The sequence below is a fragment of the Rhea pennata genome, chromosome 13 (genome assembly GCF_028389875.1).
Source record: "Rhea pennata isolate bPtePen1 chromosome 13, bPtePen1.pri, whole genome shotgun sequence".
Taxonomy (NCBI): Eukaryota; Metazoa; Chordata; class Aves; order Rheiformes; family Rheidae; genus Rhea; species Rhea pennata.
Genome location: NC_084675.1, coordinates 3,228,268 through 3,248,938, shown reverse-complemented (window position 1 = coordinate 3,248,938; position 20,671 = coordinate 3,228,268). Strand labels below are relative to the sequence as shown.

At 48.2% G+C, this 20,671-nt stretch overlaps 2 protein-coding genes and 1 non-coding gene across 3 annotated transcripts in view; 2 read left to right on the top strand and 1 right to left on the bottom strand.

The window, feature by feature from the left end:
• Positions 1 to 89: 89 nt before the first annotated feature.
• COG4 (component of oligomeric golgi complex 4) lies at positions 90 to 16,908 on the bottom strand. Its single transcript, XM_062586108.1, has 19 exons — positions 16,745 to 16,908; positions 16,214 to 16,296; positions 15,670 to 15,784; positions 14,718 to 14,892; positions 13,843 to 14,036; positions 13,281 to 13,386; positions 11,679 to 11,836; positions 11,075 to 11,133; positions 9,017 to 9,150; positions 8,044 to 8,162; positions 6,910 to 7,076; positions 6,433 to 6,598; positions 4,835 to 4,897; positions 4,232 to 4,348; positions 2,536 to 2,628; positions 2,111 to 2,194; positions 1,736 to 1,837; positions 1,220 to 1,348; positions 90 to 922 (listed from the first exon to the last, which is right to left on the bottom strand). Exons 1-19 carry the CDS (start codon positions 16,895 to 16,897, stop codon positions 788 to 790), a joined length of 2,352 nt encoding a protein of 783 aa, XP_062442092.1. The 5' UTR covers positions 16,898 to 16,908; the 3' UTR covers positions 90 to 787.
• Positions 16,909 to 17,154: 246 nt separating this feature from the next.
• The window catches only part of SF3B3 (splicing factor 3b subunit 3), a 30,902-nt gene continuing 27,385 nt past the window's right edge, over positions 17,155 to 20,671 (top strand). The window contains exons 1-4 of the mRNA XM_062586400.1: positions 17,155 to 17,270; positions 17,952 to 18,064; positions 18,506 to 18,832; positions 20,091 to 20,263. Of these exons, the coding sequence (XP_062442384.1) occupies positions 17,995 to 18,064; positions 18,506 to 18,832; positions 20,091 to 20,263 (570 nt within the window). The 5' untranslated portion in view covers positions 17,155 to 17,270; positions 17,952 to 17,994. The remainder of the gene's footprint in view (positions 17,271 to 17,951; positions 18,065 to 18,505; positions 18,833 to 20,090; positions 20,264 to 20,671) is intronic.
• Positions 19,199 to 19,280, top strand: LOC134146473 (small nucleolar RNA SNORD111). The gene has a single exon (XR_009959852.1). It is a non-coding gene; the product is annotated as a small nucleolar RNA SNORD111 (small nucleolar RNA).

Below are 20,671 nucleotides of genomic sequence, written 5' to 3'. Positions count from 1 at the left end.
CTCCTGATGCCATGACATAGGGTAGAAAAGATGGTGATGGGCTTGTCTGTCTTCTCTCTAGCTGCCTCCAGGCACACATACCACCAAGATTACTGCTCAAGTAGGCAAGATTTATTTATGGAGTAGCTGTACAGGCCACAGACCCAGCTGGGACACAATCCAGCTTCTTGTAGAGACTTTCTAGTGATTTCTCCTGATTCCCTCAGCACTGCACCCCCCCCCAACACAAAGCAAATCATTCTTTTCTCTCAGCAGTCTGCCTCTTCTACAGAACAGCTCTCACCACCAGGGAGAGAGGAACAACTTGGGATTTTTAAGGCTGCAGTAGCTCCCCCAGAAACTAGTGGCACTTTCGCAGCTTCCCTATAAACGTGTAAGGGCAGCACAAGCTGTGGGGGTGTGGACAGACCCATACTTGAACCGTATTACGACAGCTCCAAAACTTCCTAGACCCTCTGTGGCTGCCCAGAGGAAAGTAGAATAAAAGGAAGTCACAAGCTAGCACCAGCTCGTCCTGCAGACTAGCACGTGTTTTCAGAATTAGTGTCAGACTACTCTCAACATGAGAGATTTCTTTGCTGCCTTATGTCTGGTCCCATACAAGGTTCAAGGCTCTTCTTCCCAGAGCAAGAAATGCCCTTTGCGCTGAGAAATGTGAACAGGATTGCAGGCATCACCTGGTGACTGCACCATGTTAGCGCTGGCTAGCCCCAGGGCAGGAGGCGGACCAGCTCCATGGTAGTAGTGTGTTCATGCCGTTATGTCCAGAGTGGTGCTCACGTGCCAACTAGAGGCGCAGCCGCTTGATGTCCTCGCTTCGGAAGTCAATTCGGAGAGCCAGCACCTGCCGGACCTCTGCAGGAGTAAGGCGCCACGTGAGCGGGCCTGAGTTTGGGCCCCAGTAATCCAAGATCTCCGTCACCTGAAGGAAGAGGAGAGCTGCAGGAAACAATTCGGCCAAAGCCGCCTTCACACATAAGTTCAAACCCTGCCTAAAGTTGTGGATGTGCCAGGGAGGATCCTGTGGGAGGATGATGGCTGGGCAGTATTTCCTGCCACTAACTCCTGCGAGTAAACAACCATCAGGCATGGGGCAAATTCCCTAGCTGCCCTCCCCTGGGTACGCGTGACAAAATTTGGACAAGCCCAGTAAATCCACGTGCAGTTTGGCTGGGGCTCCTGCAGTCCCCCTAATAAAAGCAGACAAAGTGCAGCTCACCCTTTCCAGATTGAGGATAGTGGCCATTTGGGAAAGACGAGCAAACTTGTCGCGGATAGTCCAAGTAGTGACTGTGGTGAGATAGGCTATGAGAGATCTCAGCTCCTTGTCAAACTGCAGACCGCCAAGCTGTAAGGACCAAGGGAGCTCTGTTGATTCTCCGAGCAGGCCTAGGGCTGTGCCAAACCAGGCACAGAAATAGATATTGCAGTGGTGGTGGAAGGTCTCTGAACAGACCTCCGGCTGTTGCTCTTGCAAATAATAATATAGCTTATTAATCATCTTTGCACCCCCCCCCCTTAGGAGCTAGCCCCTCTTCCTAGCCCTGTCATTAAATGTACCTTCTTCCTGTATACACTAATGCCACCTCAAGCTGGCGTCCAGCTGTGGTAGAGCTTCTCTCAGGGCACTATTTGCCCCGGCCCTGCCCCATCCTTGGGGAGGTAATGGAGGGTTTCAGGGTGGAAGGTTTGCAGACCAGCCAGACTACAGGGGAGGGGACAATATTTTGCTTACCCTGCTGAAGGTGGATTTGAGAAGCACTTTCTCCAATTCGATGGCTATGAGACTGGTCATAAGACCAGTGAGGGTATCATAAATCACTGGAGACAGTCCAGCCTGGAAGCAGAAACCTCTGTCATTCTTGTCAGGCTAAAAACTGAGCAGAGGGCCCCCAAACCCATGCCTATTAGAGCTTTCAAATAAAGACCTATCACTTCCATGCTCAGTGAGGAAACAGTGCTGGCCAAAGCCATCAGTCTCCAGGAGGCCTGTGAGGAATTAAGAGGACATCACTGTCTATCATTCCCCTGAGCAGGGGGTAAGAGTTGGGAGATGCTGTGTGGAGATCTGGCTGAAGCCCAGCAAGCTGCTGTGTCCATTTCCCCTCACCTTGAACTCTGTCATCTGCTGTTCCAGATTGAGGATGAACTGCTGGACCCAGGGATCATTAGCTTCGTAGTCGCTGAACTCTTCCTGACATTGAAATACCAAAAAAAAAAAAAATAAATAAAAAAAAAAGGGAGAGTTGTTTATTTGGCCTATTGTGAACAGCAGCAATTGGCCCTGAGGAAAGGCAGGGTGGTGCCTCCAGGGGTAGCACTGCCCCCTTTCCCTTTTCTTAAGCTCCTTTCAAGCCATGTGCCCCTTGCCACACTAGGATGCAAAACAAGTCTGGGGAGTTTAGCTCATTCTGTGTGCTGAGGAAACAGCAGAGAAGTGAGGGGGAATGAGACAGTGGTCACGCTGATTGCACTGCTGTGCAGAGGATGGGCAGTGCAGGAGTACAGCTGGAGGCAGAGACCGCGGCGCCTTACCTCCTCAATGTTATGGGAGACGGAGAGGAACAGGTTGATCCAGGGCTTCACCTGGGGTTTGATGGCTGTGCTGTTCAGCTCGTTGAGACCTTCCTGCAGCAGAGGGGGACAGGAAAATGGCATGAGAGCAACCGAGCATGCTTAACGTCCACCAACACAACTGAGCCAGCCAGGCTGTCCTGATGCTGCCTCACAGCCTCATCGCAAGCCGAGGAAACCGACCCCCCAGACTTGCACAGATCCCACATTCTTCTGATGCTGGATAGCTCCAAGGACATTACTATGACAGAAGGTGGAAAGACAGGCCCGGAAGCTCCCCTTGTGATGCCCTGCAGTCTGTCTGAAGGACTTGCGCTCCCTGCACAGCTGCAGGTGGTTTCCTGGCAGGAGAGAAGTGTTTAGTGCACATCCCACCAAGGCAGGACAGGATGCAATCACCAGCATTTCCATTTAGTGCCAGCCAGTAGGACACAGTGAATGGCCTTAACTCATGCCTCCCTCCTCCAGTGCACCTTAGCTCAGTAGGCGAAGCTAAAAGAAGGGATAGAAGCTGCAACCACAGTTAGTTCCCTGGATTAATCATAACCCTAGAACACGCCATCTCCCCCAAGCAGCAGGTTGTCAGCAAAGGCTGTTCTATCTATCTGCTCGAATGCCACAGAGCTCTCTAAAAACTTTTCCTGCCAACCACCTCCATTTGGCTCAGCAAGATGTCAAGAAAGCTCACCCAGTGTGAAACCATTCAGGTACCAACACTGCCTGGAATTTGATGAAATTTTTAAACTAAAATTGGCATTTCTGAGCAGGCCCTGCTGGCAATTGCCCTTTTCCAAGGCAAATGCAACATGTGTGTGACTCAGGCAATGCGGGAACTCGTTGCCTAGCATCTTGATTACTTTGCAGCCAGTTTTAATACTGCGCCAGCACTAGACTGGAGAGTTTTACTGCTTATTCATGAGCTGTTTCGTTTCAATATTGACTGTGAGCCACAAAAGGGTTCACCTGCAGTACTGGTTTGAAGACATCTGATCACAGTGAACTGGAAAGCCAAGCAAAAAATGGCCTTGCCCCTCTGTGAAGCACAAAGATGATGGCAAACCAGGTTCAAAGTGGTCTCTTTTGCTTGGCTTCTTTCCACAGGAGTATTAGGCCTGTCTGCTCCCCTCCCTGTTGGAAACTATTGTGAAAGTCTAGAGGAAAAGGTCCCATCGTGCCACATGAGAGTGTGGCTTTAGCCAAAGAGCTTTCAGTCCCTACTAGAGGAGTACTTCTACTTGGGAAAAGGAGGTGGAACCTGAGAGAAGAGCAGCTGTTCCTCTACCACCATCCCTTCTACAGCGTTACCTAGCAAGGCTCTGGACATCTCGACAACATGCCAGGCCACGAGGGAGAATGGAGTAGATGGGAATGCTGTTAATATTTCTCGTCCTTGAAACGCTGAAACAGCTACTGCTCTGTGCTCAATGCAAACAAAAAGAACAACATTCCTTCTGGCTCTGCAGCTGCTTCCAGAACAGCTGCCAGGTAGTGTGGCTGTGCAAAGGGGTTGGATCTGTCCACAGGCCCCAAAGCAGACTGATTTGCTTCCTTCTGTCTCCCTACCAGGACTCTTGGAGTTAGACACGGCCAAGGCCTTAGGTTGAAATGATTCCCCCTACCGTGTATTGGAGGCTGGCAGTAACAGCATGACACTCACCTGCAGTAGGTCACGGAATTTGTTGGAGACTGCGGCCATGTCAGAGAGGCAGCTGTCAATCTTGGCCTGCGCTTGTTCACCCCCGAAACCTTGGCTAAGCAGTTTGGTGCAGTCACTCTGCAGGGAAGAGATCCATGAGCAAGTTCCATTAATAATCTGGGCTGCTTCTTTCCCTTTGCATTGCTGAGCTCTGGCTGCCTGCCAGCATCCTTTCAGGCACGGAGAACCACTGAACTCTCACCCTTGTGAAGGCAGAAGCTGCTGGCTCCAGCTGGAGAGAGGAGAGTGGAAAAGAAAGCCAAGGGCCAGGCAGCCCAGCACCAGAGAACTGCAACCTCTCAATGAGGCACATTTTGATCAATTGACTCCTAGTGTGTGCCAGGTTGGTCAACCTGGAGAAACTGGCACGTCTATCTAGACCAAGTTACACTACTAAATATTAGTCAGTTTGCTCAGCCAACTCAAAACTGCTTTCCTAAGACATGAGGTCAAACACCTCAGGAATCTGTGCAGGAGGAAGTCCAGAAGGTTTATCTGACCCCCTCACAGAGGACATTACAAGTTATGGCTATGGGAAAAAAAAGGAAAGAATCCAGACCGCACCTCCAAGGTCTTCTTTAGCGTCATGATATTTTCACTGCAGACTTCAACATTGTTTAAGGTCACCTACAGGGGAAAAAAAAAGAAAGTAGAATTCACCAGAATTTCTCAGTGTCTCAGTCATAAGTCAGCACAACTCTGCCTTGCTCACTCTACAGACTGAAATGCAAGTGTTTAAGGGGCAGAGGTGCTCCCATATGATCAAATCACTGCAGATTTACAGAGTTATGTCAAGCTGAGCTACAGTAACTGACCATGCGTGTGCTGAACCTGTAACTGCAGCAAAGTCTGAATTAGTTCAGTCCACTTCTCGTCATTCTGGCCACGATGCTGCAGCCAAGCCCCAGTCTTGGGTGGACTGATGGAAGAGAGGATGTACCCCCAATAATTTTGCTCATTTCTGTGACAGCGTCATGAAGAAAACACACCAGGAGCAGCTGGAGATGATCAGTTATACAAAACACGTCTGGAGAAGCATAGGTAGCAGGAAAGCACTCTCATCTGGGTAGAGGGAATATCTGTTCTTCACTGAACAGGCTGTTCTTTACTTGCTGAAGCTGAACTAAATGTCACTATAATACCGGGGTTTGTGCAGACAGGGAAAGGCAGCAAGCTGACAGGTGAATGAGGAATCCAGTGGGAGAACGGACATTTTAAGCACTTTGCTTAAAGAAGTCCAGAGACCTGTAACCAAGCGTTTAATGAAATGAGTGTTCAGTCCCTGCCTCTCCTTTTGCTGGTGCCTTTGGTGTCTTTTCTCCTGGCACAGTGAAAGTCCCAAGGAGCCTCTTCAGCACTGGCAGCTCACAGCAACATACAAGGAGGGAGACAAGTCAGCACGAGCCAGCCCCTCCCCAGTGTTCTCAGGGTCTCTGCCCACATGTCTGCTCAGCATCAATATGCAGCAGGGCTGGCTAAAAGAAGACAGCAGATCTGGACAGAGCTGCTGTCCCAGTGAGGTCTTTTCTACACTGCATGCTTTCATCGCAAGCGTACTACCAGAAGCAAGGACACACTAGAGGACAAGAGCAACAGCCCTTTGAATGCTCTCCCACAGCCTGTAACACTCTCAGCCGTGTTCAGGGATGCAGTGAACTGCAGCACTGCTATTAGGAGAAAGTAACAGGAGGATCTTGCATGCTCAGTGGAGCAGAGAACCCTGGTCTAATGGTAGCTCTCTCATCTGATAAGCAAGGATGAAGAAGCTCTCAGCTCAGGTCAGAGAAACTTTCCTATCCAGGGGAAGATGTGGATGAGACACACTCCCACAGCCTTTGTGCAGAGCTTGCAAAGAAAAAGATTGATGGTCATTTCAAAAGAGCAGAGGATCTTCCCCAGCCTGGAGAAGATCATTATCACAGTAGCCTAGGAGGCAACCACAGGATCATACTCAGACAGCCGTGGTGTGGAAGCCCTACAAACATGAGGTAAAGCAGCAGCATCTACCAGATGTTCAAGGTCAGGTTACGCATCACACCTCAACAGCTTTTCAGGTACTCTGAGTATGCAATAGTCACACATATCTTTTCCTCCCGCTCCCCAGAGTCATTGCTTTTCCTCCCATCCCAACTCATTGTACACTAGGACAGCCATTAACCCACCAGAAAGGACTGCTTGGCCTCGTCGGTGCTTTCAATGCCTTTGGTATCAAACTTGCCCTGCTGGAGGCTGCTGTGCATGATGCTCACAGCACTGGTCACCCCTCTCTGGAAGTCCTGGAAAGTGGTGGCTGGAAAGCCCTGCTTCAGCTTGTTGTATAGAACCTCCCTATGGGATGAGCAGAAGCACAACAGGGCTTACAGCAAACATAGCAAGCCAGGATTGAGGCAGTCATAGTAAAGTCACGCTCTGTGACACAGCACAGCACTTTGGCTGAGCTGTGACTTGACACAAGTGGAATTTTACAATGGCAAGGGAAGGCTGGCAAATATCTCCTGCCAGTGTCTAAAGGAGGCAGGGTTGAAATGGAAGAGAAATAAACCGTCCAGTTTTTGAGTTTTCTTCTAAAAGCTTGGCTGCATTTGTCTGCTGAGTTCAGAAGGAGACAAGTTACAATGAATCCAGAGTCTTTGCATTACCTGAAGTCGGACTCCAGCTCGGTGGTGGAGTGGTTGATCATGGCACAGAGGCAGTCTATACTGGAGCTGGATAGTGCGCGCCCAATGCACTTCTTCACTATATAAAACACATCATCTACCATGCTGGAGGTGAGCTGGCCCTTCTCATAGCTGTCCATGGCAACAGCCTGCAAGGAAAGCTGTCTTAGTACTCTGAGCTCAACAAATGAAGGTCCCTTCTCAGAGCAGCACTGTGAGACCAAACAGTGAAACACAGCCAGCTTGCCTCTTGTGTTGCCTTAAGCTGAACTGAACCACATGTGGTCTGGCACTCATCCTAGTTTTCAGCAGCCCATGGGAATACGAGCTGTGGGAATATCTCCAGAACCTCCCACCTCTATGACTGGTCCGAGAACTCCTTGCACATAGAAGTTGCTCTTCTAAAGCCAATAAGCAAACATCAACTAGGAAAATATGGGCTTGTACAAGCGTTGCTCCTTCTCCTTCCAGGCAACAGTTTGTCTTGCTGTGGCCTTCTCACCCAGACTCCAATGAACAACCCCAGGAATACACTGCTTAATGACAAAAGCCAGTCTGGGGACCAGTCCACTGGGGCAGGCATTGCATGGCACCGACTCTCCCCACAGGGTGACAGCTGGAGGAACTGCACTTCCCATTGCTAGAGGGACCTTCAGCCCAAGGAGCCAGCCTGTCTCACAAGCTACATTTGGAGCAGTTACTTTGTGCTCTCCTGAAATAGCTCTGGCTCTGCAGCTCCTGAAGCAGTGCAACCCTCTAGCACAGGAAGCAAGGAAGAGCAGCACGAGGCTGATGGAAGTATGTGACTCGAGTCAGAAGTTACGTTCTGCAAAGGACAGAGCACCAAGGGGGTGGGTCTGGCCGCCAGCCCTGCCCACGCACAGAACCAGCCACTTTCCATACTCAAGGGTATATCTGGAAGCAAAGTTCAGAAAGGGCTTCCCTTTACAAGGCCAAGGGAAGTAACAGGCCTTCCAAATTGCTGTAGACCTGTGACATACCCATCTCCCTCTCTCAGGGTGCTCAGCAGAGGACTGTGGAGCACACACGGAGGCCTCAGTCCCTGGCAGAGAGCCCAAGAGCCCACACTGTTGCAAGCAGTAGCCTGAGCCCTACCTTGTTGACAGTTTCCCTCATGAAATATTCCTCCATGGTGATGTAGTAGCCGATGAGCTCTTGCATGGTGCGGCTCAGCAGGCAGTTATTGAGGAGCTTGTCCAGGTATTTTTGATGCTCTATAGAATACAAAGGAGAACTATCAGTAAGAACTGTGTGCCAGAAAATGATTCCACATCATCACCTTGTTGCCTAACAGGTACCCAATGGACATGCATATGCAAAGCCCAAACTTGAACGAATCACAGATCTTATCTGTGGACCTGAAACAGCTTAACTGACTTTTGCAGGTGACAGGAGAAGTAATTTCCAGAGCTCCTTGGAGCGCCAAAACCCTCAGCCTGTTTTCCCCACGGCCTCCACCTTTAGCATCTGTGCCTGCAGTCACTCAAGGGGCTTCTCCCTCTTTGAGGACCTTGTTTGTTATGCTCCGCTGTCATATTCCTACAAGGTTAGTTTTGTTCCTCTTTTAGAGAGGAGCATTTTGGTCTGTGGGACTAGAAGATTGAACAGTAAATACTTCCTGTACCAGTGATATAACTGTTGGTCCAAATCCTTTCCCAGAGAGTTACCCTTCTATCTGGCCTGCTCCAGGGTTATATGCTTCCAGAATATTGCTTTTTTTAAATTTATTTTTTTTTATGTGAAACACTGCTAGCACTGACATAGTGGTCATGGGAATTTTTCCCCAACAGAACTGTAGTGGCCTGTGAAACCATGACTTAAAACAGCTTCCTCCCCTACTGCGATATCCTAGAGTGTGGAAAGCCCCCCAGTGCAGAGGATAGTTATGGTAGGACTTTGTCAGGAAGCCTAGTGCTGCAAATGGACTTGGGAAGGCCAAATCCTCTTCTGCAGAGTGCTCCCACAGTGCCTTTGTGCCACTCAGCTCTGACACTGACTCAGATACGTCTCCTCCCTGGGCACCTTCAAGCAGCAAAGAACCTGCAAGCATTAGTATTCAAGGTGTTACCTTGCTTTACCTCCTCGGAGGCCATAGAGTCTCCCACCTCGAAATCAGATACTATTCGTCTCTTGATAAACCTCAGGTAGAGCTCACTGCGGGCGTTCATCAAGGTTACCTCCGTTAAAATAGGGTCAAGCTCCCTGCAAGGGACACAGAAGACATTAAGACAGCAAGTCTACAACAAGAGGGCCACTAATTTTACTCAGTAAAGTAGTGCATTCTCTGTTCTCTCACTACGAGATGAATACCACCCATCTCCATCTGTGCTGCTGAGTGGCAGAGCTCAGCAAAATCACTGGTACACGCATGTAGTCTCAGCTCTGCTTTCAGATATACTCGGGAGTTTGTTTCTGCTGAGACTTGTTTCTAGTCTTGACAGCTCTCCACCATAAGCTGAGTTAAATGGAGACAAGTTATGCTGGGTAGCAGATAAGTGCTGCCAGAATGGATCAGCTCAGCAGTTCATCTTGTCAGTCACCCTGTGGCAAACACGGGCCAAACACCATCTGTTTTAGAGAAAGGTTCACAGGCTTAGTTTGCTTGGCAGCAACAGCATTTTCTTGCTCTGTGCCCAGCCACATGTGGGCACAGGACTCGCACCTGCCTGGCCACTTTGAAACAGATTGCAAGCTACCAGCATTGAGTACCACAGCTTGGGATCTCTATTGCAGAAGCATCAACAAAAACCTCCAGTGAACAAATCCCAGAGAGATGTCCTGAATAAGCGATGCAAATCCACCTGGGGATTACTTTTCCATATTATAATCATAGTCTCCAGGACAGACCCCATCCAAGGGATTTGCTATGTAAGCTGAACATCACAGATGTATTTAAAACTCATAACTTGTCAAAATGTTCTCTAAAAACCATTACAGAGAAACGTTTTTTTTCCTTCATGGGTACAAGTGCAACTATATTAAAATCACAGCAGTAAGGAGTACAAGAGTCTGAAGAATCTGATTAATTTCAAAATTAATCCTGTTCTGAGCAGGAACTTGGACTAGAGGCCTTCAGCACTCCCTTCCTACCTCAATTTTGCTATTATTCTATAAGCCTTACATGGCCAGTTTTAGAAACTCCAGGTCCCTGTCACCTCCATATATGTGCTCTTGTGTCCAGAGGCATGTGTTTGTCTGAAAATGATGAAGGATCTGTTTGAGCTCAACAGCTCAAGACATGTGAAACCAAAAAAAGCACGTGACGATGCTGAACACAGCGGTCCAGTCCGAGATGACTTTGCATTTAACAACGGAAAGAAAAAAACTGTCACATCAGCAGCTTTTTCATCAGTGTGCACAAATGCACATTACAAATACTGCTCAAAGCCTCACAACAAACAAATGGGATAAGGAAACTTTATGTTGAAAAAGCAAAAAATCAGAAAGCCTGGGATGCATCCACAGCTACTCAGAGCAGCTGGTAGGTAGTCTTCTGTATTACCACTGAAGTAACTGGTCCTGCAGGATCACAGGCAGATCTTGCTTTAGGAACATAAGCTTTCTTTCAAGGCATGTTTACAAGCCCACGGAAAGCCAGACGGGCTGGATGCATTTTCAATTGGCCTTACTTTAGGACTTCACAAATAGTCAAAATAAAAAAAGGAGGAGGGAGACTGAAAGAAGTCCAGCTTATTAGCAAGAAGTTGATTTTACAGAATTTGTACAGTAGCAGTACAGATAAACAGGACCCAAGGATTTACTACCAATTTTGCCACCAATTATTCGCCCGAGGAATTGCTCCATTTTGTGGGCTCCAAGGACCATACTCTGACCAGGTGGGTAGCAGGAGGTGGGTAGAGCCATACGAAGTCTCTGTCCTTTGTGAGCCACGGTATTCCCAATTCTCCAGCAATGACCAAGGCCAAGACTTAAAAGTAATGAATATACAAAATAAAGTGACACTGAAGCTGCCTTTATACAAGGGCAGTGAAGGGCACGAAACAATTGGGCTTTATGCTTTAGTAGCTGCAAAACCCCTGGAAGATGGGAAAAGCTATCTAAATGCTAAGTAGAGTTAATGACAGATCAAGAGGGGAAAGTTAAGAGAGCAGAAAGGGCTTTGTACCTCGGCTCAATCTTCTCTGTAGAAGAGCTTCTCATCATGCTGTTCTGAACCTGCTGGAACTGCAATCACAAAAATGGGAGAGTCGTCAAAATCTTTGCTGGTGAGGTTAACAGTCCCATCTCATGCTATAGCCTAAGGAAGTACTTGCTCAGGGAGGGCAATAGGAATGCTCTGTGGGAAGCACCGCCAGAGAAAGGAACTGCATCAATTCATCTCTTCCTCCAAGATCGGACTCAACCTGCTAGGAAGGGCTACGGGCTGGGAACTCCAATGGAGGCACTGAAATGTGTGAGCATAAGACATTACAGCAGTCCTGCATCTCATGGTCAGGAGCAGGCACAAGATGGTGCAGAAGGTGTGCTGAAAGTGCCCTACAGACCTGCAGAGCAGATGCTCTGGGTCTAATTACCATGCTCACAATGAACCCTTCCCTGCAACAGAAGGGATAGTTACAGGCTGGACCCCTTCACTCACCACTGCAGATACCGAGTAAAGCAAGGTTTCTCTCAACGGCCAAACTTGCCACCTCTATGGCAGCTGAAGACCCGCAGAGCTGGATGGAGACTGCAGCTGGCTGTGTCAGACAGCCTCACACCCCTCTTACCTGTCTGTGATAATCCCTTTGTTTGATGAAGTTGTCCACCACCTTCTCCACCTGCCGGTCACACTCTACTTGCAGGTGCTTGATGAGGGTGTAGAGCCTCCCTGGACCATAGTAAGTCTCCACAATGGGTTGGTGAGTCTCTATAACACGAGCAATCCCTGCAGGGAGAGGGGCAGTCATGCTGGGGAGTATCTTCTGCTCTCAGGCACAAGAGACAGCCTCAAGAGAGAGATCCCATGCAGTCTGGACCCAGAGCAGAGCTGTACAAATTCTCAGAGAGGGATTAACATAGGATCATTCATTCCTGAAAGGAATAGTTCAGACCATCCCGCCACTCTCCAGTAGTTTACTGGAGGTTTACCATCACCACCCCTCGTTCCATGGCACCTTATCTCTGCATATGATGCCCTCCATCCTCTCCCCAGTTATCTTCTAGGCTACAGTGCAGATCTCCTGGGGTAAAAGCCATCTTTCTTCTCAGAGAGAGCTCTTGCCATGGGATGTATGTCAGCTGCCATACCACCCAGAAAGACACAAGATGTCCTGAAGATATGAAGCCCTCACAGGAGAAAGCCATGCTTTGGAATGACCAGCTAAACCTGGCAGGGGACAAAACTATCATCCAAATCTAGTCTCAGCTGTCAGTACCTGCCAGGTTACAAGAGAACAGCAGCGGTAGGAAATTCAGCCCAGAGCAAGCTCTGCTCTTAAACGTTACACAGATGCCAAAGAGAGCAGGCATTATTGAGGGCTGAATCTCCTTGGAGAGAAAACTCATCCCCAGATAGGTATCTCTCTGAGATTGCTTTCTTCTCCCCAATTCTCTGCTCCAAGAGATAGGAACATCCCCACCGCACTCCTGCCAAGAAAGCCCCAGCAACTTTGAGGACCTGCAGTCGTAGCAGGGGTGCCAGGCTGGGAGTGACTTGGCAGTGCTGCAGCCTGGAATTACAACAGACATAACAGAGAAGGCAATTAATCACCACGGGATCCCAATTACTGTCTTTAGTGACATTCCCATAGAGCATTCATATGCTCATTTCCTTCTCTGCCTGCTTTCAAGTTGTGATGGTCCTCCTTGGAAAGCCAGGTCAGGAGGCAGTAACAGCAGCTCAGTCTTCAGGGATTGAATCTGTTTGCCTGGAGAACTGCAGGTCTAAAGAATCCTTTAGGGAATAGTCATTTATTTTCATGATGCAGAGAACAAGAGGTGTCTGATCCAGGTCTCACGAGACCACTCAAATCCAACAGGTTATCTAAGAAATCTACAACTCTCCCAGGAAAACACTTGTCAGTCCTTTCAACTGAGAAAGCTCTTTCTGTCATGCAGAAAGCCTGCCCCCTGAGGACAATTGCTCCTTTGCAAGTCCACTTTGTCTGCACAAGCTGAACAAGAAAAAATATATTCTAATGCCCTCTCCTGGCTGGGAAAAAGTCCATTGCTTGTGTCTCTGTCCCTCTAGCATGACTTTGTCATAGCTGAAAGGAGGAAGAGGCATTTTGCACTATCCTGGAGCTTGAACTAAAAACTTTTAAATTGACAGACAATCTCATCACAGACTATTTTCAATCTGCCAGCAAAGAAGTAAGGGAGAAGATTACCTTCAAAGAGGAGTGTCAGGGTGTCTGCAAAGATGACAGCAGCTCGACGGTCACTCATGTCTGTCCCCATCACCAGCAGCAGGTTCTCCTCTGCTTTGTTGGCCACCTGAAAGACAATAGGATCAGTCAGCTGGTAATACTCAGAGATATTCCTCCTCCTATAATGTGCTTTTGCTAGCCTTCCCATTGCAAGAGCTACTGTTTTCGTTTCTGAAAGCAAGCATCCTTTGCTCTCATGTGCAAAACTCAAGGATCAAGGGAAGGCAGAAACCTGCTGTTCTCTTTCCAGCCATAGTTGGAGCACTGTTCCCTTGCGTGAGCTATAAGCAAGCACAGAGAGCAAAACAGGGAAGGACCAATTACTGGACAGCGGGATCTGTATTCAGACACCAGAAAGCCCATCCCAAGGTGCAACAAGCAGAGAGAGAGAGCTGAACAGGCCAGCACTAGTTTCAAAGATTAACATGCTAGAGCCACTCCACAACACCTATGGACAAAGACTGGATTTTGCTTTCCCATAAGAGACCAGTCAGGTCACAGTATGCTTCACAGAATCTGTTACCTGCTTGCAGAGGTACTCTGAGAACTTGCTTAGCCCTTCTTCATGTAAGCCTAGCAGAGGAAATATCTTGAAGAACCGTTCCACTTGGGGCAGGTCTCCCTGCTTCATAGCCATGTTAAATTTCTCTGTGACAATAGTCTTCAGGCGCTGCTCTGCTTCCTGCAGGAGCTTCAAGTTGGCATCAATTATACCCCCTGGTCAAAAGGTGAGAGAACAAAGGGAAAGATGGCAGGACAGCGTAAGTACTGTGCCCAGCACTTTTTTTCCCAACAGAGAGATGAAAGCTGCGCAGCCCTAAGGTGACAATCAGGAGGCTAACGGCAGGAGGGCAGCAGACAGCCTGGAATTATTCTACAGACCGTAACAAAAGAGAGCTGGGGCTGTGTGTGATGTACACATATCTAATGTTATAGTCTCACATGGAGAATGTAAACATGCCAACAGGCTACCATGAGAAAACTCCAACCCAACTTAACCTGTCAAATTACACCCTAGCTCCAATCCAGAGACATTTATTTTAGGCGTCAGGTAATTTCTTGCTTCTTCATGTACAGCTGCTTTGCTTGGTATCACACTGCAACAACTCTCAGAGCCTCCTCTGCCTGTACATTTTGTCCTTCACCTAGTCAGCATCTGATAAGCTTTTGAGGCCTTGTGCCAGGAACTGTTCTGTCAATTAATGATAATTCAAACCTAATAACACTTCAAAGCTTTCACTTCCACATTACTATATAACACACTAATAACTTTGGCTAGTATTGGATCTTCTGCTTTGCTCTGTCAGGTTGAGGCAATCCACCCTGGGAAATCAGGCAGTTTCTAGTTATCTTACTGGAAAGGTGACTTAGCAGCTCCTCTTCATGAACAGTACCCACCTTCCTTGCCCTGTCGACTGAGCTCAATGACTGATTTATCTAGAGACAGATAGCGATGGATATGAGCTGCTGCCTGTTCATAATCTTCATTTCGCAGGGCTGTTTGAACTCCGTCCATGCAGAACTTTAGGTCCAGGATGTCATCAGCTCTCTGAATGGCCTGATAGAGTCGATTCTGCAAGAAAAGTAAACAGTAAGGTTTCCTTCTGCTGGCTGGACCAGAGGAATAGAATTATGAAGAGAAGACAGCATGGGAAAAAAAAAAAAAAAAGAGGGAAGAAACAGATCAAAGTGATACTTCTGGATACTACGTAACCAGAAACCCCAAACTACTGAAAAAGTCGTAACACTGATGACTGCAGCAGCATTTTCCCATCAAAACTTGGCTTGAGCTCACAAGCTATACTCCGGTTTAACAAACAGGCAGAGACTACTGACACAACAAAACAAGCTCTGTTTCAATCTGAGCAGAACGTTTGCTGGGTGCTAGGACTTGACGTCTCCTAGCTTATCTCTGTAAAAAGAATATGAAAGCTTGGACTGCTCCCTAGTCTCAGATGACTAGGACCATTTCCGCTGTCCTCACTGCTGCAACGGCTAAGTAGCAGAGGGCTAACGAAGACTAATTTCAACTTACTCATCATATTTCACCAGGAGCTGCAAGGAGAGAAGAGAATGCTGGAGAGCCAGCTGCTGTATACAAAATCACATGCATTATCTACTCTTGTATCCTACAGTGTCCAGGAGCCCAGCAAGACACCATTGCCTAACAATGCTAGATGATGCCCAGACAAAGAATAAAACAGCTTCCAGCCTGTCTGCCCACCCAGGAAAAGAGCACTTTCCTCTATTTGAGGGTTGTGCTGTGAAGACAAGAGCAGATGCAACTGGCAGAATATGTCTCAGTGCTGATGAGCCCCAAACTCATTGGCCAGCTCCTCAGTCCAGTTACCTTGGCAAGGTCAAGCTGACGGACTTTGCTGCTGACGTTCTCAGCCAAGTTACAGGTGAAGGTGATCATCCCTGCCAACTGCTGGGCATCTCCCTCAATAAGCTGCAAATTAGGGCTGGAAACATACAAATTGAACATATGAGATAGTATTAACAGTAGAATATTCTGGAACAGTAAGATATTCTTTTCCCAGATGCAGTTGCTCCTGTCAGTAGTGGCTGCTCTCATTTTATGCCACTCCTATGTGCTCAAAGGACCAAAATGAAGAAGTGGAAGATGAAGTCTGTGAACTCGCGCTCTAAGCTTTTACTAGACTCTTAGTCCTGCTGAGAACTGGAAGTTCAGGGTGAGGATCCAACTACTCTTCCCTATCACAGGCTGATGCACAAAAAAATAAATTAGTTTACTCAAACTCTCTCATGTCAGACGTAAGAACAAACTTAGTTCCCTCACTGGAATGAATTTTCACACACATGAAGCAAGCAGCGAGATGCTGAGCAGCATACAGCAGCAGAAAAAAGGGGAGGGTACGGTGATCACTGACCCCATGCGATGAAGAGCAACCATCTTGTTCTCTACAGTGCTTTGCTGCTCCAAGAGAGCATCCAGCTCTTCTTGCACAACTTTCTGAAAGAAAACGACAAATACAGACTTGTGTGACTTCGAGACCTCCCTAGACAAGCAGCAGTGATACAGACTGCATCAAGCCACAGACAGGCCGCCTGCAAGGCTTTAGCGCTTCCAAGAGCTCAGATGACAACGAAATCCTTCCCAAGTTCTCACTCTAATCTTGCAATATTTCTATTCGTGCAATATCAAAACATCAGTTATAGAAAGTCATCGCTTCTAACAACGATAACCCACAAAGATAACCCGGGTTCGGAGAAGGCAGGCTGAGGTCAGAAATAAGGATATATTTCTGCCGTTAACCCCGACTCTTTCTAGATTTTTGAGGCATAACACAAGCACCGGGGGACGCAGGCAGCGCCGGTGCTTGCCAAGGAGGCCACGTCGACCGGGGCCCGATCGCCGCCGGCCCTCCCCGCCGGGGCACCGCCGCGCCGGCTCCGCACACCTCCTCCTCACACAGCCGGCTGTAGGCAGCCTCCAGGTCTGACAGGTCGGTGAGCGACTGAATCCGCTCCATGGACAGGGAGGAGGAGGACGGAGACGAGCCGCCGCCGTCCCCGCTCGACGCCCTCAGCCCCGGCGCGGCGGCCGCCGCCATCTTGCGATACAGGTGACGCGGTCCCGGCACTGTGGGGCCAGCCGGGCCTGTCCAAGACATGCCTGAATGTTGGCAGCCGCTCGCTTCAGCCTGGCGGAGAGGGAGCCTTATCGCCCTACAGCACCCTGAGGCGGAAGAAGCCTGAGAGAGTTTTTCAGAGGCTCTGGATGAGGGGAGCGGCTCCCATTGCCCCGCGGCCGTTCAGGCGCCGCGCCGGGCAGCCGCTCCCCTCAGGCAGCGAGCGCGCGCCGGGTCTTGCAGAAGGCCCCGGCGAGGAGGCGCGGGAGGGCAGCGCGCAGGCGCGGGGCTGATGGCGGAGCGGGCCGGCGGGGCGCCCGCCTAGGCAGGAGCCGCATCCGCCGCCATCCTCACGGTAGGGGCGGCTCGGCCGCGCCGCGCCCGTCTGGCGGCGGCCCCTGGGCGGGGGAGGTGCGGCGTGGGCCGCCATTTCCGGGCGCAGCGGCCGTGAGGGGCCTGGCCGGCGAGAGGCGGCCTGGCCGGGGGATGGGCCGCGGCCTGCGGCCCGGCGGGGCGCGGGGAGACCGCCCGGGGGCGGCCGCTGGCGCCGGGCTCCGGCTCTGGGAGAGCCTCAGTAAGGCCGGGGTGGCTGCGGGCTGGTTCCCGCTGTCTCGGGCCCCGCAGAACGCGGGGAAGCGAGTGCGGCGGCTTGTGCAGGTCCGGGGTCCCCCCCCCGCGCTGTGACCCGGGCGGAGGGAACGACTCGCGGCCGGCTGTTGTGGGTGGCTGGAGTCGTGTTAACCGGAGCGGCAAGGTTAACGGGGTGTAACGATGTAGGGCGCGCGTATATAAAGACTCACCGGCTTTGCTCTGGTTCTTGAAAAGCGAAAGTTGTGAGCAGTAATGAGCTGAAACTCCTGAGCAGTTGCATGGCCGCTGGGGATTCAGTTGGCACGTAGCAGCCGTGTTATCTTCGGGAGAATCGTTTACCGCTTACTTACTACTATTAAATACAAAATAGCTGGAGGTAGTTGAGTAATAGCAAGTCCCGTGATGTTACTGAAAATGAATGAAGTTTTTATTCCACTTGTTGCAGACTCAGTGGCAGTAAGAAAAGGTGAAGCAAACCGATTGTCACCATGTTCCTCTACAACCTAACGTTACAGCGTGCCACTGGCATTAGCTATGCTATCCATGGCAATTTCTCAGGTAATGCATTTTTTTCTCTTGAAGCATTTTTTTTTGACTTGAATTATTTCATGTAGTAGAGAAAGTAAGGTGCTTGCTTTTCATTTTGGTTGAATTTGGTTACTGAAATTCACCTGCCCTAGTATAGCATTAGTTTTTTTTAGTTTTACTGGTACATTATCATTTGCTGTTGGGTGCATAATGTAATTTGTGGGAAAGTCGAGAGAAGTTTGGTTTGATTATGGATGGATTTAACTTAGTATTTAATTCACTTTCCTGATATGTTAAAATATGCTGCAGTGATGGGGATGGTGGCATGTGAAGTAAATTGTTTGAGTTCTTCAATAATAGTATGTACTCAGCTTGTAGTGGTCAAAGTTTTCTGTTTCTTATAATGCTTTTTGAAATTGCTTGTTCTGTTGTGCTGTTGCTAACTATTTTTTTATATTTTGGGTTCCTTAGGAACCAAACAACAAGAAATTGTTGTTTCCCGGGGCAAGATCCTGGAGTTACTTCGCCCCGATCCCAACACAGGAAAGGTTCACACCTTGCTGACGGTGGAAGTGTTTGGAGTCATTCGCTCCCTCATGGCCTTCAGGCTGACAGGTGGGACCAAAGACTATATAGTTGTGGGCAGCGATTCAGGACGCATCGTTATTCTGGAGTACCAGCCCTCTAAGAATGTGTTTGAGAAGATTCATCAGGAAACCTTTGGCAAGAGTGGGTGTCGCAGAATTGTTCCAGGCCAGTACTTGGCTGTAGATCCAAAGGGCCGTGCTGTCATGATCAGTAAGTCAATTTGTGAGCTTGTTTGATTTTGGTGGTGGTGTGGTTTGGGTTTTTTGTTTTTTGTTTTTTGTTTTTTTTTTCCTGTCTTGGGAATATTCGTTTTGGAGCTGGTTTCTGCCAGGTGTAATTGCAAGTGTTTCTTCTCAGGCACTTTGTTAGGATATGAGACATGTCAAGGAAAACACAGGCATTCAGAATGGTTCCTTGACATTGATGGAATTGCACAAATGAATTCTAACACTGAACAATCTAAAACAATTTGGAAAGAAGCCCGCTTGCTTGATGATGAGCAGACACCTAATGTGCGATATCTGGAAGAAAATTGAAGACTGCAGGCATTCACGTTTATAGTATAGTCAGCTTCCATAGCCTGAAATGATGATATGAATTCATGTCTCTTCTCTGAGATGCATTGTGGAGACAGTTAAATGCATTTCTGATCAGGCTTCACAGGCGGAACAGTTGGATTATGTTTTTTATAAGATTTAGCATCTTAGTGACTTGGGTTTGCTATGCAGTATTGCTAGCAGATGCCATTGTACAGCCAAAGGGACAACGAACCGCAGAGTGACAGTGAGAACCATGGCATGTGAACTTCTCAGTGTGCCAAGGCTTCCTTTGTGTGACATTGCTTCCCTAAATGCTGTGAGCAGGGACTTGTAACAATAAGTAGCTTAACAGTCTCTCTGTGTTAGATAAAACTCATTGTTGGCTTTCTAACTAGTTTTATTTTCATTGATGAGGTGGTGGCTCAATCAAATTTATGCCATTCCTGTTGATAGTTGAATGTTAAATGTGCAGTATGTTGTGCAATCAGCATTTTTCAGTTAAAGTATTTCTAAGGAAATCTAAACAATATTTTTTTTGTCAAGTGGCTTTCTTGGACCAGTGGATCATCTGGCTGCTCTTTTAAATTGTCTTTTGCCTCCCTGCAGTATGCCATTTTGTGTGGTGCAAGAAGTGAGTAGATTTGTTTGTAGGCACTGAACTGGATAGACCTTGAGTCTGACCAAAAAGAGACATTCTTCTGCCTTAAAGGGCTATCTATAGTCATTATTTGGGTTTTCAGTCTGAAACGCTTGAAATGAGACTTGTAAAGTTAATAGCTTGCAGAAATGTAAATACCAATGGTTAGTTCCAGCAGCAGAAGCAACACTGACATTCTCTTGTGAAGTTCTCTGTTTGTGTTGGTATGCAGGTGTCCTTGTCTTTATCATGAAGATCATGTGTCTTAGCTCCTGTTGTCCTTTTCTTGCAGGTGCTATTGAAAAGCAGAAGTTGGTATATATCTTGAACAGAGATGCTGCTGCTCGTCTCACCATTTCCTCCCCGCTGGAAGCCCACAAGGCTAATACCTTGGTCTATCATGTGGTGGGAGTTGATGTAGGGTTTGAAAACCCAATGTTTGCATGTCTGGAAATGGATTATGAGGTAAGAAGAACCTGGTCCCGTTTGCTGGTTTCTGGGCTTCTCTCTTCTTTCACCTGATCTCTTTGTGGAGGCAGGGAAGGTGTGCTGTATTTGCTGTATAACATTATCTTTATTTGTCCCCCTTGCTTGCTTTTGGCTTTACCTTCAGTCAGAGTAGGAGAATCTTGTGTTGCTGATTGTTCTGTTACTGTTGTTCAACTGTAAATGTATGTATTTTCTTCCTTTGAACCCTTTTTGTGCATCTTTCAACAAGTCTTCCTTTTGACTTTGCTCTAATGTTATTTAAAAGGTTTTCTGACGCATTGAGTTTGCCCCTCTAATATCTTGAAAGACACCTTTTTCATGCTTTCACTGGGTGGCCCATGAAGACCTTCCCCTTTAAAAATGTTTTCTGAATTCTGAGCAGGG

Bases quoted from the DNA above. Each gene is read 5' to 3' on its own strand.
- COG4 (XM_062586108.1), bottom strand. From the start codon at position 16,897: ATGGCGGCGGCCGCCGCGCCGGGGCTGAGGGCGTCGAGCGGGGACGGC. The intron at 11,837-13,280 runs GTAATCTTCTCC...CTCTCCCTGCAG, and splicing joins CCTGACACTCCTCTTTGAAG to GGATTGCTCGTGTTATAGAG. The intron at 2,195-2,535 runs GTAAGGCGCCGC...TTTCAATGTCAG, and splicing joins TCTCCCATAACATTGAGGAG to GAAGAGTTCAGCGACTACGA.